This window comes from Staurois parvus, unplaced genomic scaffold (genome assembly GCF_062004578.1).
Source record: "Staurois parvus isolate SC_StPar_1 unplaced genomic scaffold, SC_StPar_1.0 ptg000081l, whole genome shotgun sequence".
Lineage (NCBI taxonomy): Eukaryota > Metazoa > Chordata > Amphibia > Anura > Ranidae > Staurois > Staurois parvus.
Window position 1 is genome coordinate 1344762 of NW_028317877.1, and position 17672 is coordinate 1362433.

General features: G+C 42.6%; 1 protein-coding gene across 2 annotated transcripts in view; it reads right to left on the bottom strand.

Annotated features, from left to right (window-relative positions):
- Positions 1 to 17672, bottom strand: part of LOC149468639 (dihydroxyacetone phosphate acyltransferase-like) — a 71756-nt gene that overhangs the window by 36151 nt on the left and 17933 nt on the right. For both annotated transcript variants that reach the window (XR_016311641.1, XM_089669694.1), the window contains exons 3-4: positions 1898 to 2074; positions 24 to 153 (exon numbers count right to left, since the gene is read on the bottom strand). Coding sequence is in view for 1 of the 2 variants with exons in the window: in XM_089669694.1 (XP_089525820.1) it covers positions 24 to 153; positions 1898 to 2074 (307 nt within the window). In the remaining variant the exon portion in view is untranslated. The remainder of the gene's footprint in view (positions 1 to 23; positions 154 to 1897; positions 2075 to 17672) is intronic.

Genomic DNA, 17672 nt, shown 5'->3' on the forward strand with positions numbered 1-17672 from the left:
TGATAAAAATTAAAAGCAATTACCTTCTCCTGCAGCAATCACAGGAATAGCGAGGTCATAGGTGTACATAACATATGATATCAACAAAAAGTCAATATAGCTCCGATGGCTGGGCATCAAAACAACAGGATATTCTTGAACTGCTTTTGCCAGCTGCAGAAATAAAATAAATTATCTTAAAGGATATGGGCAAGTGTTATAAAAAAGCCCAGCTAAACCTGAGAACAGAGGAAGAAATTTTCAATTTATTTACTTTAGGTTCTCCTCGACTAACAACAACAACCACAGGAATGCTCTAAAGCTAGGACTACATTGGCAGTTTAATCTCTTGCCACTAAGTGGTTTAAGTACTTGTTGACAATCATCTCATTAGCAGCACATTGAATTTAGTGGGGCAGATAAGGAGACTGCTAACAGCTGTTTAAAACTAACATACGGTATATTTTACTGAACAGACTGTGGTATCACATGGCCATGCCTCTACAGTACATACATTAGCTTAGATGTCTTCTTCAGCATTTTATGATTCAAATTTGGACACTTCCTCAAAGTGTACAAAGCTAATCCCACTCATGCTTCCTGCATCTTCATATTGCTATGCACATCATACAGGTGTTGGACAAAAAAATGGAAAAACCACATATATTGCAGGTGTGAAAGTGACAACATGTTTCACATTGAAAGCGGAAGTGATGTAACACTCTTTTGCTTTCTCTGTGTGATGAGACACCTAGCTAACAGTCAGGAAGCCTCACTTTCATAATTCACTGCTTGAGCTACTAGTAATACATAGTCATGTCAGAGCTTACTGAGCTTCAAAGAGGGCAAATTGTTGGTGCCTGCTTAGCTGGTGCCTCTGTGACTGAAGTTGCCAATGTATTTGCCGTGTTGTGAGGTACAGTATCAAAGGTTATGCTGGCATATACAGTTTCTGGGAAAACGTCATCTGATAAGTGTGGTCAACATGGTCAACTGACCAAAAGAAACAAAAGGACATTGTGCAGGATTGTGACCCGGAATAAGAAAACAACTGCTACAAAAAAGATTGCAGAGCTCAATCTCAGTCTTCTTAGACCTTACCAGTCTTAAAAATGCTCCCTCCTGCCTCCTAACACCTATGCTCACCAACTTTTATAAGAAAAATGTAAATACTGCTGAAAAGGTGATTCACTTGTAGTTTTCTGATGAGGAAAGTTGTAGGGTCTGCATCTTTTAAAAAGTAATTTACCCTTTGGAAGTATCTCGCCAAAAAGTACATTTTTGTTGCAGAGGATGCCTAAAATCTGACTTGTATCTTAGTGCAGACTTTTGAGAAAATCAGTGAGTCAATCACACAAGCAGGAAATTACAGTTCTGTATACCAACTCTGCACAGAAGGCCTCCAGATTGCCTACTGCATTAAATGTTTCAGAAAACTACAGCACTGCAGATTGAAAAGGAAAGGTAATTTTTTTAATAAGGCTTGTGTAGCAATTGTATATGCTAAATTGTTTATTTGCAATTATTTTTCCCCACAAAAGTGGAGTTACCCTTTAACATTGATAGTTCGAAAACAAATAGTCAGAAATGGGAAATTGGTCCATATAGTAAATGGCCCCATGTGGTCAATAGCGCTACATTTATTTCCAAGCCGATGTGGACAAGTATAAAGTAAAATATTTAGATGCTAAATATATGTACTCCAAAATTTAAACTAGAAGGAACCAAATTAGCTGAATGGAAAAGGATTTGGATTGACTTGTAGATTTCATATTTAATGTTAGCATGCATAGCCAAGCTTGTAATTTTATTTATTTCATTTAAAAAAAATATAAAGAAGGCTATACCTTTACATATTAGCACTAGTAGTACTTGAATGCTACATTAACATTTTAGACTGACTTTTGATAACACTTACCTTCTGAATGCCCTCCACATTGCAAAATATTTTCCCATAAAGCTGTTTAAAGATCTTGCTTAAACTGAGAGCAAATATCCGAATTGCACCCAATTTTAAACTGTGACCCATTTCATCCAATATCTCACGAGCCTGTTCCTGAATCATTTCAAAGGGTTCTCCAGTTTCCAAGCTGATCTTTAAATTGAAGACAAGAACAGGTCACAAAAAATGACAGAGAATAACATTAAACCCCTTGCAAATTCTTGTCAAATGTGGTCATATTCATAAAACTCAAACAAACCTATATATGAAAGCCATGCTGAATTCCCTGACATTCATCAGCAATATTCATAAAGTCTGTATGCAGCTGGAAAATGTTTAGAGGGACCCTGTCATTTAAAAAATACTGAAAGCAGCTTACACGTATTAAGTGCAGGAACCCAGATATACTTGCAAATAGCGTCAGATTTCACTATCCTCTACTTCACCTGAATGCTTCAGCTTCAGTTCTGAGGAAAGGGACACATCCCCGAAACGCTTCAGCAGGCTGATCACACCACCAAAAGGACACTCTGCCACCATTTCGGCCATCTCTGTGGCCTTAGAGGCTTTTTATACGCTAAGTTTGTGAGTATGTTTTTGTCTTTTTTTATACATTTTAATAAACCTTGGATAATGCGCTAGGTGTTTGCGCCACCTGTGTGCTTTTTTTTTTCACGTGAATGCTGTCTTGTTCTGATTTGGAAAAGAGTTAGCACTTCATAGTGCTGAAGGTTGGCCATCCAAAAATCACAGAACATTGCCTAATAAAAATGACTGGCAATCTGGAAAACCAGAGGATACTGAAGACTGCTGCGGATATCTAGGAGCTCTTCTGTCAACCAGCATTTTATATCTGCTAGCAGCTTTCTTTACTTATCAGTATAAAGAGCCTTTTTTAGTGCTGGACTGTAGGTGCATGTTTACAGCCGAATTCTAGTTAGCCACCCCCGATATTGTAAGGAATTACTTAATTGTTTTTTGTGTAGGAGGGTGTAAAGCAGATGAATACTTACCACATTCCTCTTTCCTGTAGGCTTCTTCCTCAGTCCCCACAATTTTCGGCACAGAGCACTGGTTCCCTAAAGCTTTTCTCTAAACCAGTCATGCATCTGATGCCTCACCAACATTATCAGACATTGAGAATCTACTCATGTTTCAGGGCTGGAGTGGATCATCGAAAAGAGATGGCTGTCAGGAAAGTGAGGAATAAAGTAACTACTGCTCTGATTTACACCCTCCTTACACCCAAACAAAAGCAGCATTAGTGTAAAAAGAAAGGGGAGGCACCTCTAATGTTTTAAATTGCTGACCAGAGTTTAGCTGTAATGTACAGTATAGTAGGGGCAGTTGATGGCTCTGATTTAGCACAGTCTGATTGTCCCTAGAATTTGCCTTTAACTTTTTAAATCTAAATATGACCACAACCTGATTACCTTCTCTATCTCCTCGTCCTCCAACGCCTACCCCTCCAAATGTCACACTACTACCAGCCGTAACCTCCGCAACCTTAACCCTGCCCCACTCATTCACCTTTCCAACAGCTCCATTTCTGCCACCCCCCTCTGCCAATCCCTCCACTGGCTTCCGATTGCGCAAAGGATCAAATTCAAAATCCTAACACTAACGTACAAAGCCGTCCACCATACTGCCCCGAACTACATCACTGACCTAATATCCAAGTACCACCCAGCACGCACACTCCGCTCCTCACAAGACCTCCTTCTCTCTAGTTCCCTGGTCTCCTCCTCCCATGCCCGCCTCCAGGACTTCTCCAGGGTGTCACCCATCCTCTGGAACTCCCTGCCCCAACCCATCAGATTATCTCCTACTCTCCTCTCCTTTAGGTGCACCGTGAAAACCCACCTCTTCAGGAAAACCTACCCCACCCCCTGCTAACTTGCCAACCTCCTTCACTCTTCCTACCACTCCATCCCCCACAGCTATCTCCTCCTGTGCCACCATCCCCTCCCTCCTGGATTGTAAGCTCGAAAGAGCAGGGCCCTCAATCCCCTCATGTTTTGCATTGTATTGTTATTGTTCTGTCACATGTTCTGTCCCCCTTTGTAATGTACAGCGCTGAGCGAACTATTGGCGCTTTATAAATACTGTATAATAATAATAATGAAAGTATTCACCTAAAGATACATGGTATGCATTTATTATTATTTCTTTATTTTTTATTATATTATTATTATGTTAGGCAAACAAATGTGTACCAGTTATTAATTTATATCAAGTTCAGGTTCAATTCCTTGAATCAACCTGGTTAGTTCATCAAATCAAATTGTTAACAACCCGTGTTTTTCCTTGAAATCTTTTTTTTATATTACATTGTATATGACACATTACATTTCACATATTATAGAGAAAATTTTTTTATTACATACAGGATACCTCAGGTAAATCCCTACAGAGAGACAGATAGCCAATTTTTCACAGTTCTTATACTTATGTAGCACCCTCCTAGTTAGGTACTTGGATGTGTATAGTTAGGTTAAGCATAGCTGTGTTTCTCTGCTTACCAGAGAGGATGTTAGGTAAATTCAGTGTGGCATTCTGCTTAACAAAGTGCTGTGATTGATTAGTTAGGTTTGCTTGCTCTGCTCTGGTGCTGTTGGAGTTTGTCTGAGTTTTGCCCGCCTTCAGGAAGCTATGAGAGCCTTCAAGAACATGCGTAGGGGCTAGACAAAGGAATAGAATGATTATAGATACAGCCTTGGCCAATTGCAGGAGAAGGCAGTGCCATTGCATGCTGAAAATGGTTTTATATTCTGAGAGCACATGAGTTCAGGGTCTTTTCCCAGGGTTGGGTTGCACTAGCCAGGCTGGAGGCTGCCTCGCCTGGCACTTCTTGCCATGTGGCCTTGGGTGGGTCAACCTGCGGGCCTGAAGTTAGAGAGAGTGACCTGGTTTTGCAGGAAGCTGACTGAGGGGAGATGTCTGCCAAGGCTCTGTCTAGTATCACTGGAGGGTTTCGCTTGGAAGATTGGAAGGAGGCAACCATTCTATCCTTGGGCCTTGTGAGTATTGATATTTGGGATGCTGTGTGCATGCTACCTCACTTGGGGTTTGATAGTCAGCGTGGGTCTGGAAAAAGGGAACACTGGCTGGTGTTCCGAAGAATTGTCCAAGTGTTGCTACTGCAAAGGGCTTTGCTTAGCTATGTTACCTTTGCGCTGTCACAGTCTGTCGTAACTGGCTGAGGAGCTGAACTCTGTAACTTCTACTATTTCTAAAGGGACTTTGCTCACTCCTAAACTACTTTCTGCTATATGTGCAAAGGGAAGTCTGCTATCTACTGACTGGCAAGACTTCATAAGTGTTCAACGAAGAGATCAGTTAGATGTCCTCAGTGTGAATAGTTCTAATTTTGGAGTATCCTACTACAATTTCCCATCCCTATCCCCAGTTCTATATTAACACCAAAAACAAACATCCTGGGCTGGTCATTGAATATAATGAGCGGAAGTGTGTGTGTGTGTATTTGGCTGAAGAAATACACTGTGCCTGGCTGCAGAGCAAAGTAAGGGGAAAATGGGGCAACAAACAAGTGGCTCCTGTGGGGGTAGCACTACACTTACAAATCATTCAAATGCCCTTTAAGCAAAAATCTGCCACTTCAGAATGGTGAATGAGCAAACTAAATGTGAATGCCTAATTCACTAGGTGATAAGTAGGGTGAATAGTAATAGTGAAATAGCAATAATGAATAGTAATAGGTGAGCATCAGTAAATGTTTATGGGTCCAGCAAAATGTGTACAGCACGCTTTGCTAGGAAATCTGTGGAGCACCCAACTAATGTAGGGGCTAGATAAATTTAGCTCTTGGCTCCTTCTGCAATCAAGAGAGTAGTAATGGTTTGATCTTGCCTGTTCAAGGTCTCAGGGAGTTTGATTTCTTCCCCCTGCCTCTAGTAGAAACTTCCAGAGCTTAGGGTGGGAGATTCAAGTCGCCCAGCCTGAATATTTATTAGGCTCTGGCCAATCCCTTAAGGGGAAGTTTCCTGAAGGAGGCTGGAGTGTATGATAATAGTTTGAGATACTTGGGAGCAGGGTTTCTTCTTCCCAGCAGTGTTCCACAGGTGCAGGGGCTGCTGCCAGGCAGCCCATGGATTGAACAACTGCTCAAGGAGGCTTCAGAGCTGCTAGGATCAAAGGCTCAAATGGACTTTGTTCAGAGCTGACTGAAAACCCATACCACAAAGGGATCCAGTCCCGAGAGGTGCTATCTCATGCAGTGGGTTGTATCTGGAGGAAGCTGTCCAGGGAACTTGTGAATAGTGACTTTAAGTTGATCCCTGAGACTGAGTGCTGGGCACTGCAATGTGTACCGAAAGCTGAGCACTGGCGCAAGGTAACCAGATGCCCAAATTCTTGCCCCATGATCAACAGCTGTGGGGCCTCAGATTGTTCACTAAGGCTACTTTCACACTGATCCGCTGCAAAAACGCATCTGCATTTTTACGCTTTCTGAACCTTTTTAAAGGACACATGACATAAAAACTGCACCAAAAATGCTTCTCAGCGGGCCTTTGAGGCGCTGTTCAGGGATTTTTCAGGCGCTTTTCAGGCGTTTTCCATTGATTTCAATGGGAAGAGGTGTTTTTGGGGCTTTTTTTTTAATTCACCAAACATGCCCCAAAGATGCTGCAAGCAGGAGTTTTTACACCGCACCACGAGCGCAATGCCTCATTGTGAAAACGTATATAGATATATATTCACATACATAGGGAAGTGTTTTTCTTGAGCTTTTCAGGCGCTTTTTTAACACAAAAATGCTTCAAAAACTCCTCAGTGTGAAAGTAGCCTAATAACCATTACTACTACTGCTAGAAAGACGGTCCTGTGATTACTGGCTACTGCTGAGCTTTTTATGGAGTATGCCATGAACCAACTCCTCTCTTGTTACAAGTTTTACCTTCAATAAATTACATAAAGACAACCCCTAGACTGTTCATTGGAGCTGGAGCATATGAATTGTTGCTTGGGTGGCTGGTGGCATCTGTACTGTTTCGGGAGAACCAGTTAATACCAGCAGCCCCTGTGGGGGTAGCGCTACATGTGTTTGATAAATGCAGTGAATTGGATTCCACTGAAAATTATTAATGTAAGACACATGTCACACTTTTCTTTCTAACACAACAGTATTTGCAAAACTGGGGCATACAAATCAGCAAAAAACTAATTAATTACCAATGATTTTTCAGCAAATGCAAATTTTCTATAATCTGATCCAATGGTATAACCATTACATTAAAAGAATTGACATAAAAATGAATTGCATGTAAAGTTCATAGAACATCAACAAAAAACAAGCTCGCCGCCATCCATGACCTCTTTATCTTCCACTCCCTCAACCTCCTAGCGGTCACCGAAACCTGGATCCAAGCCACTGACTCCACCTCCCCTGTGGCACTCTCCTATGGAGGTCTCGTCTGGTCCCATTCACCCAGACTGGTCGTAGAGGTGGTGGGGTCGGCACCTTCCAGGTCCTTCCAAACCCACTCTCTCTATCCTTCTCCTTCTTCGAGGCCCACTGCATCCGACTCTTCTCCCCCACCCCTCTGAGGATTGCAGTAATCTATCGGACTCCTGGACCCGTATCCCGCTTCCTTGACGACTTTTCTGCCTGGCTGCCCTTCTTCCTCTCCTCTGAACTACCCACCATCATCCTTGGTGACTTCAATATCCCTATCAATGTCAACAACCCAGCTACATCCCAACTCCTCCACCTAACCTCTTCTTTTGCACTCTCACAGTGCACACAGTCCTCCACCCACACCGACGGGAACAACCTGGACCTCGTTTTCTCCCATCTCTGCACCCCCCACAACCTCACTAACACCCCTTTCCCTCTCTCCGACCACAACCTCATTACGTTCTCCATCTCCCCGTCCTCTAACACCACCCCCCCAAACGTCAAACCATCACCAGCTGTAACCTCCGCAACCTGAACCCAGCCCCTCTCCACTCTGCAGCTAACCTTCTATACGACAGTATCCTTCATGCCCTGACCACTACTACGTACAACGACTCGCTGTCAGCTGCCTTAGACTCCCTAGAACCCCTAATCACACGTAGCATTAGACCCCGACCGCTTCAACCCTGGCAGAACGACCACACTAAAAACCTCAAATGATGCAGTCGTGCGCTGAAACAATTATGGTGCAAAACCAGATCCCCTCGAGCGTTCTCCCTCTACAAATCCGCCTTCCTCACCTACACCTCCTCCCTCCATGCCGCCAAACAAGCCTACTTCGTAACCCTCATCAACACCCTCTCCTCCAGTCCTTGCCGGCTCTTCTCCACTTTCAACTCCCTACTCTCTTCCCACCCAGTACCTTACTCACCTCCCACGAGATTGCCAAGCACTTCCAAAATAAGATCGACGCAATCCGTAAGGACATCACCAATGCTCAACCTACCTCCCCACCTAGCCTCCCTCCCACCATAACCCCACCAACTCTCCCCTCCTCTGACCTCGCATCCGCCCTGCCCCCCTCCACATCTAACATCCCGCACACTATTACCTCCCCAACACTCCGCTCCTTCAGCCTTGCCACCACTGAGGAGGTCACCAAGGTCTTCTCAGATATGTGTGTGTGATATTGCATTGCTAGGTAAGGGGGTGCACGCGAGCACTGCCCTGCCTGTGCTGCCATTGGTGGCTACAGCTGCCGATCGCCAGGTACCAGAGAGAGATTCCCCGATGGCACCCAGCGTTCACTGAAGAACAATGAAAAGGGAAAGGTCTACGTGTAAACAACACAGATCTCACCCCTGTCAGCACAAGCAGGTTGCTTTATATTGCTCTGCACAGCAGAGCAATATAAAGCAGCTTGTTTCCCTATTAAAACAGCACACAGTTAAGCCTTTGATTGCCCCAGATGTTAACCCCTTTCTGCCCAGTGTCATTAGTATAGTGTCAGTGCTTTTTATTAGCACTGATCGCTGTATTAGTGTCACTGGGGATGTCAGTGGCAGTTAGTCAGTCCCCCTCCCCTAGTGTCAGAATGCTTCCTGCAGTCCCACTATAAGTCGCTAAACGCCGCCATTACTAGTATAAAAAAAATAAAAATTCCAGTATATACACCGCCATTTGTTGATGCTATAACTTTCATGTAAACTAATTAATTTACATGTATTGGAATTTTTTTTAGACATGTAGCAGAATACATACAGAAATTTTAGACATGTAGCAGAATAAATACAGAGATTTTAGACATGTAGCAGAATACATAGAGATTTTAGACATGTAGCAGAATACATACAGAGATTTTAGACATGTAGCAGAATACATTTTGGCCTAAATGTATGTATGACGAAATTAGATTTTTTTAATTTTTTACTGGGTATGTTTTATAGCAAAAAGTCAAAAATATTGTTTTTTTCTTCAAAATTGTCTTTTTTTGATTATAGTGTGAAAAAAAAAATTGCAGAGGTGATCAAATACCAACAAAATAAAGCTCTATTTGTTGAAAAAAAAGGACAGAAATTTAATTTGTGTGCAGCGTTGCATGAACGCGCAATTTTCAGTTAAAGTAACGCAGCGCCCTATCACAAAAAATGTCCTGGTCAGGAGGGGGGGGGGCAAATTTTCTGGGGGGCAAGTGGTATGCCTTGACTGGAAAAAGCATGAGAAGTACTGTGTTATATTGTAATTTTGCCACTAGATGTCTCACTAAGGTTGATACCAAGGATGTATGTGAACTTGCTATTTTCTGTTCATATATGTTCAAAATACGTCCATGCTACGTGGACATATTTTGTGCATCAATAGAACACTTGGGGGGAGATTTACTAAAAGTGGTGTACTCAGCCAATCAGCTTCTAACTGCAGCTTGTTCAGTTAAGCTCTGGCAACAAAACCTGGAAGCTGATTGGTTTCTGCACCAGATTTTGCACTCTCCAGTTTTAGTAAATAACCCCCTTGGTTTATACAGTACACCACCATGCGTGTCAGCAATCCTAAGCAAGGGTAACTCTCTAAACATGGTAGCAGCTATATACAGGACTTCAGAGTCTTGAAATCACTGAGAGAGAAAGGAAAGCCTACAGCTGAAGATAAAGCCACAGCAGGGGCGGACTGACCATTTGGAAACTCAGGCACTACCCGAGGGCCCAGGGTCAGTAGGGGGCCCCTTGAGATGCCCCTGGTACCTTTTTCATAGGCTTTTTTGAGTTTGGGCAAGGACACAGGGGCCCCATGATCCTCATTGCCCGGGGGCCCCATGAGTTGGCAGTCCGCCCCTGAGCCACAGCAACTGTAAGTGTCATTGTCATATTTAGACATCATGGAAACTGAACTGAAACTCCTGGAAGACTAATCTGTCTCAAACGTGGAAGCACTGAGAGAGAAACTCCACAGACTTTATTCATAGTGTGGCGCCCTCCTAGATAGGTGCTAGGATGTAGATAGTTGAGTATAGTATAATATGGTCCTCTGCTTAACCACTTCCAGTCTGGACACTTTTACCCCCTTCCTGTCCAGGCCACTTTTCAGCTTTCAGCGCTATCACACTTTGAAGGACAATTGCGCGGTCATGCAACACTGTACCCATATGAATTTTTTTAGCATTTTTTGTGACAGATAAAACTTTATTTTGGTGGTATTTATTCACCACTGGGATTTTTATTTTTTGCTATTTAAATAAAAAAGTCCAAAAATTTTTTTTAAATAAGTGTTTTTCTTATAAAATTTTGCAAATAAATAATCTTTCTTCATGATTCTTGGACACAATTTATTCAGTTATCTTTTTATTATTTATGCTATTTGTATTTTTTAGTGTTTTTAACAAACTGTCACCCTAGCAGTACAGTGTCACCATAATGATACTGTACTACTTGTGGCGGGTGATGAAGATTTTTTTTTTTTTACACATTGCTTTTACACCCATAAAGGCTGTAAAAGCAATTATTTCTCCTTCTCTCTGACTGCATTCTTGCAGCCATTGAGAAATACTGTGAGAGCTGGTCACAGCTTGTCACGTGGCTGTTGTGAATAGCCTTGTACCATGTGACCTCTGTGCAGGGGCGGACTGACCATTTGGAAACTCGGGCACTGCCTGAGGGCCCAAGGTCATGAGGGGGCCCCATGAGATGCCCCTGGTACCTTTTTCATAGGCTTTTTTGAGTTAGGGCAAGGACACAGGGGCCCCATGATCCCCATGAGTTGTCAGTCCGCCCCTGCCTCTGTGATCATTCACAGATTTCACTTGTAGTAAGCAATGATGTCAGAAGTGACATCTTGCTTACTACTATTCATGTGATCACTGATTGGCCAATCAGTGATCACATGATCGGGACCTCACACAGAGGTCCCATACAGCGATCAGTTTTTCCAGGGAGCGCACACAGGCTGTAAATGCAGGCGCCATTTATGAACGGCAACCCACACCTGCACTGCTCCCGTCCAGCCATTTATGTACATGGGCCAGACGGAAAGTGGTTAACAAGAGATTGTTAAGCAAATTTAGTAGCTTTCTCTCTGCTTAACAGAAGAGCTACAGTTGTTTAGCTAGTTCACCCTGTGAGACTCACAGGGTTTTATTTACTAAAGCTGGAGAGTGCAAAATCAGGTGCACTTCTGCATAGAAACCAATCCGCCTCCAGGTTTTATTGCCAAAGCTGAATTGAACAAGCTGAAGTTAGAAGTTGATTGGCTACCATGCACAGCTGCACCAGATTCTGAGTGCACTAGTTTAGGCAAATCTCCCCCTAGGTGGGTTATTGACTAAAACTGGAGAGTGCAACATCTGATGCAGTTCTGCATAGAAACCAATCAGCTTCCAGGTTTTATTGCCAAAAGCTTAACTGAACAATCTGAAGTTAGAAGCTGATTGGCTACCATGCACAGTTGCACCAGATTCTGAGTGCACCCGTTTTTGTAAATCTCCCCTCCCAACAGTGCTTCTGCATCTGGCTGAAGATTCAACTGTGTCCAGGTAACCATGGAAGGTTCTGGATTGACAGGATGGAGCCATGCAGATGAGTAAAATGAATATGAATGCAGCTTCAGCCAATTACAGGAAGTGGTGCCCCTGAGCATGCTGGGTACTAGTATTTATATTCAGTGAGCACATGGAATCTGTGTTCTTCTTCTGAGAAAGTAGTTCCAGCCAGGATTGAGGCAGCTGCCTCCTCTGGCACATGCAGCCAAGAGGCCTCGGATGGGCAACCTGAGAGCCAGAACACTGAAACCCAGGGTGCTTGTGAGAGCTGACTGAGGGGGATGTCTACAGATCTTGTCTGATATCACAGAGGAAATTGACCTGCAGCAAGGGCCTTGTGAGTACAGACCATTCAAAAGTGATCTTGGGACTTGTGCTGTTTAACCCTCTATGGACCTCTATACAGTGTGTTGAAAAAATATTCATACCCTTTGAAATTTTCTACATTTTGTCATGTTACTGCCCAAAACATAAATCTATTTTATTGGGATTTTATGTGATAGACCAACACAAAGTGGCACATAATTGTGAAGTGGAAGGAAAATGATAAATGGTTTTCCGAATGTTTTACAAATAATATTTGAAAAGTATGGAGTGCATTTGTATTCAGCCCCTCTGAGTCAATACTTTGTAGAACCACCTTTCGCTGCAATTACAGCTGCAAGTCTTTTGGGGATGTCTCTACCAGCTTTGCACATCTAAAGAGTGAAATTTTTGCCCATTCTTCTTTGCAAAATAGCTCAAGCTCTGTCAGAGATGTATCTGAGGAAGGCGATACATCCCCGAAATACATCAGCAAGCTAACCTGTAATGCACCGCCTGGCGGTACCTCTAGCAACCCACAGGATAGGATTCCCCGAGCGCGAAGTCTAAGTCCCAGTCTGCTTATTCACCAGGGCCCCTGATGGTGGGGATGGACTTGGAGCAGACAGAGACCAGGTCGCGGCCCCCGAGTACATCCACCCGTGGTAGAGGGATCCGCCAGAGGTATATTCTGGAGAAGAGCCTGACGTGAAGAGGCGGATGGGTCCGTGTAGGACGGATGGATGGATGGCTGAGCAGAAGCGTGGTCAGACAGGCCGACTCGGTAACGGAGGGGACAGCGCGGTACAAGGCAGCAGGCACAGAATAGTCGGGTCACTCGCCGAGTCAGTAACAGGAGGTCAGATCCAATAAGGGTATCCAAAAGGGAAGTCAAACAGGCCAGGGATCAGGGCAGGAGAAGTCAGCAAGGTCAGGATCAAGCAGGGTCGGCAGCAATCAAATAACAGGTACGCAGGAGCAGGTAGATTAGACCGTACGGCAACCAGTGTCAGTGCAGAGCGGATTTAAATAGTGCGCCCTGCACTTTCATTGGTGCCAGGCATGCGCCCGCGATCCCGAGTGCGCATGCGCGTGTTCTGCCGTCGTCGTGGCCGCCCAGGACCTAGTGCCCGCACGCTAGTGCGAATCGGCACACTGCGCCTGCGCAGAGCCGGCGCCGCGATGGATATTGACATAACCGTACCACCAGTCGGCCACTCTGCCATCATTGTGGGCCATCATTGTGGCGTTTAGGCTTTTGCATGTACTTCATTTTGTGAGTATGTTTTTTTTCTTTTTTTTCATTTCAAATAAACCTTGGATAAGGCGCTAGGTGTTTGCACCACCTATTGCTCTGGTGAGTTTATTCAATTCATTTGGTGGTGCAAGAGCACTGGTTTGGGGTGTTACGAGAAGATTCAGAAGTTTGCTTTGCACTGGTGGACTGTTTTATAGTTTTTATATATTTTATGGACATTATAATCAATAAGGAGTTATATATGAGTTATATGATATTTTCATTCAAATAAGTATGTACATGGTCTGTGATTTTTGGCACTTTATTTGAGCATTATTGTATATTTATTGCTCTATTCCAGCATATTATACATTCATTTGTTTATGGGGATGTTACATATAGTTTGCACAATGTTTTTCATGCACTTTATATGGATATAAGTGGGGATATTTGAGGATCCCCTGCACTTTAGATGAATATTAGTGTATGTTGATTATTTATTGCACTTTTCTGAGCATATTGCACTTTCATCAGTATATGGGGGTGTTATATTGTAATAGCAACTTCAGATTTCCAGGAAAACTCTGGACACGGACACGGAGGAAAACAAGCTTTTTATTTACCAGCTGGGACTTAGCCAGACTTGTGTCTGCAAGCTAAGTGCCTTGAAAAGCATCTTACATGGTGTATATTTCAACAATTATGTCACAATGCATATATTTCCTCTTTACTATTTGTACCTTTTAACATACATTCTGAGCAGTTCAGAATATAGCCTTTGTGGTTTCACATTTAGATAAAATATCTCCAACTGAAAGTTAGGGTGTCAGCTGCTAGACTGGAACATATTGTTCCACAGGAAATGAGTGGGAGGAAATGAGCTGATGAGCTGGTTCTGCAAACAGATGCTTTTAGAAATGTTAAAGCTTACAGGGGAACTCTGCAATATTTGGGTGCTGCCACAATATATAATCTGCATATTGATTTTATGCACGCTAGAATATTTTTGGAGAGTATTGTCTGCAGAATAGAGGTTGTGGTTTTGCACATTGCACTTTTATATGAGGAACATATATTGTGGTGTTGTAGTGCAGGTAGTGCTGTTCCATGTTTATTTGTCTTGATTGGTGATGGTTACTTCATTTAGAATAGCATCTGCCGGGAGCGATTAGATCAGTAATTTTCAGTTTGAAGAACTTTTTTGCCTGTGGCGCAGCCCGTAATAATATTTATTTATACTTCTACATATGTTTGGAGAGTTATGTGACTCATGAGTATGGTTAATTACCTAAACAAATTCTGGAAGCATCTGTTTCATATGTGCAACCCTTTGACACAGTTAACACATAAAGATGTGCTGTGGAAATGGATAGACATGCAGGAGGCAGCATTCTAGGCAGTGAAAAATGCTAGTGCAGACATGACCACCCTTAAATTCTTTAGCCCAGATGAAGCAGTGGCAATACAATATGCTTCGGAAACTAGCCTAGAAGCCATATTGATGCAAGGAAAACAGCCCATTGCCTTTACAAGCAGAAATCTAAAACCTACAGAACAGGTTTGATTGAGAAGGAACTACTCAACATATGAATAAATTATCTCACTTAAGTGATAATAAATAAATATTGAACACCGCTGCCACCTTAACCGCTTCCATACCCGGCACTTTTACCCCCCTTCCTGCCCAGGCCATTTTTCAGGTTTCAGCACTCTCACGCTTTGAATGACAATTGCGCAGTCATACAACACTGTACACAAATTAAAATTTTATCATTTTCTTCACACAACTAGAGCTTTCTTTTGGTGGTATCTAATCAACACTGGGGTTTTTATTTTTTGCTAAATTAACAAAAAAAGACCAAAACTTTTGAAAAAAAAAAACAACGTTTTTCTTTGTTTCTGTTATAAAAGTTTGCAAATAAATAATTGTTCTTCATAAATTTAGGCCAAGATGTATTCTACTACGTCTTTGGTGAAAATAACCCAAATTAGGATGTATTATTTTGTTTGTAGGAAAGTTTTATAGAGTTCACAAACTATGGTATATATCTGAATATTGGTCAATCCTGAAGTATGGACGGCCAATCTAATTTCCTGAGGTCCAAGAATGTCAGAACAGTACAGATATTCCCCAAATGACCCCTTTTTGCAAAGTAGACAGTCCAACGTATTTCATAAGAGGCATGGCGAGTTTTTTGAAGTTGTAATTTTTTTGTCATAATTTTACGGAAAATTAAAAAATTAAAAATAAAAATTTCACTATTTTTTTTTACATACTGTCAACAGTGCAGTACAGCATCATCATAGAATTACTTTGCTATAAGCAAGCATTACCTGAATTACATCAATTCATTCAGGGTTTTTTTTGTGCTTAGCTGTGATTTGGCCACGGCTAATCACATGACACAGCCGGGCTGTGATTGACCCAGCTTGTTCATGTGATCGCTGTGACCATTCACAGCTAGACACACTAGTATACAATGGATGGCATGAAAGGAAGCCATCCATTGTATACAACTGTCATGTGACCTGCTGTGATTGGTCACAGCAGGTCACATGGTACTGGAAACGGGGCCGGTACACAGATCTGTCATCGGCCGTGTCCGAGGTACATGGCCGGTGATAGATCGTGCTGCAGAGCGGCCCTGCGGGCAGGCGCACTGTGTTTCCTGAAAGGACGCCATATGGTGTCCACTCAGAGGGACGAGGTGTTTTGCCAGTTAAATAAAATAAATTTAAATAACTAAACACATTCTACAGTGACAATGTGAAAAGTGAAATAAAATTAAACAATCCTGAAATCTAAATTGATCCACTACTGTGAAAGTAAAGGAGGTCACTTCCAGTGCTTTAACCGCTTTCTGTCCGCCCTATAGCAGAAATACTGCTACAGGGCAGCACATATGCGCAAAATTACATATATATACGCAATTTTGCATTTCCGGGTAGGGGATGTCAGTGACACCAAGTCAGTTCCCCCCAGTGTCAGAGTATCCGTCCTGCTATAAGTCGCTGATCACCACCATTACTAGTAAAAATTGAAAAAAAATTAAAAGTTCCAGTATCTATACCGCCAATTGTAAACGCTATAACTTTCACGTACACCAATTAATTTACACATATTGGGATTTTTTTTTAGCAAAGACATGTAGCAGAATACATTTGGGGTAAATTTATTATGAAATTTGATTTTAAAATTTTTTTACTGGACGTGTTTAATAACAAAAAGTCCAAAATATTGTTTTTTTCTCAAAATTGTCAGTCTTTTTTTTATAGCGCAAAAAATTAAAAACACACAGGCGAACACATATCAACAAAAGAAAGCTCAATTTGTGGGGAAAAAAGGACGCAAATTTCATTTGGATGCAGTGTTGCATGATCGCGCAATTGTCAGTTAAAGTAACGCAGCGCCGTAATGCAAAAAATGGCCTGGTCAGGAAGGGGGGTAAATCTTCAGGAGGGCAAGTGGTTAATCTTCCTATTAGCTCAGTATCCCCAAACCAAAATCACCATGTGCTATGAAACAGCCTTCCCATTTAGGTATGCAATCACCAGACCCACATGCCTTCCATTCTCATGGTATCGCCATGTAAACTTTATATTATTATTATTATATAGGACTTAAATAGTGCCAACAGTTTGCTCAGCACTTTACATTATGGAGAGAGACAGTACAGTAACAATACAGTTCAATACAAGAGGGAATAGAGGGCCCTGCTCCTTGGAGCTTACAATCTAGGAGGGAGGGGATAGTGGTACAAGATGTAATTAGCTGTGGGGAATGGAGTGGTAGGAGGAGTAGTGGATTCCAGTATTAGCTGGGGGTGGGGTAGGCTTCCCTGAAGAGATGGGTTTTCAGAGTGCGCCTAAAGGTAAGCAGAGTAGGCAATAGCCTGATAGCTTGGGGTAGGGAGTTCCAGAGGATGGGTGAAGCCCTTGAGAAATCCTGAAGATGAGCATGGGAGGAGGAGACATGGGAGATAGAGAGTAGGAGGTCTTGCGAGGAGCGGAGAGTACGGTTTGGGTGGTATTTAGAGACAAGGTCGGGGATGTAATTAGGGGCAGTGTTATGAACGGCTTTATACGTCAGTGTTAGTGTTTTGAATTTTATCCGTTGGGCAATTGGAAGCCAGTGGATCGATTGGCAGAGAGGGGTGGTAGATATAGAGTGGTTAGTAAGGTGAATGAGTCTGGCAGCAGCATTCATGATGGACTGTAGTGGGGATAGCCTGCGGTGAGGTAGGCCAGTGAGGAGGGAGTT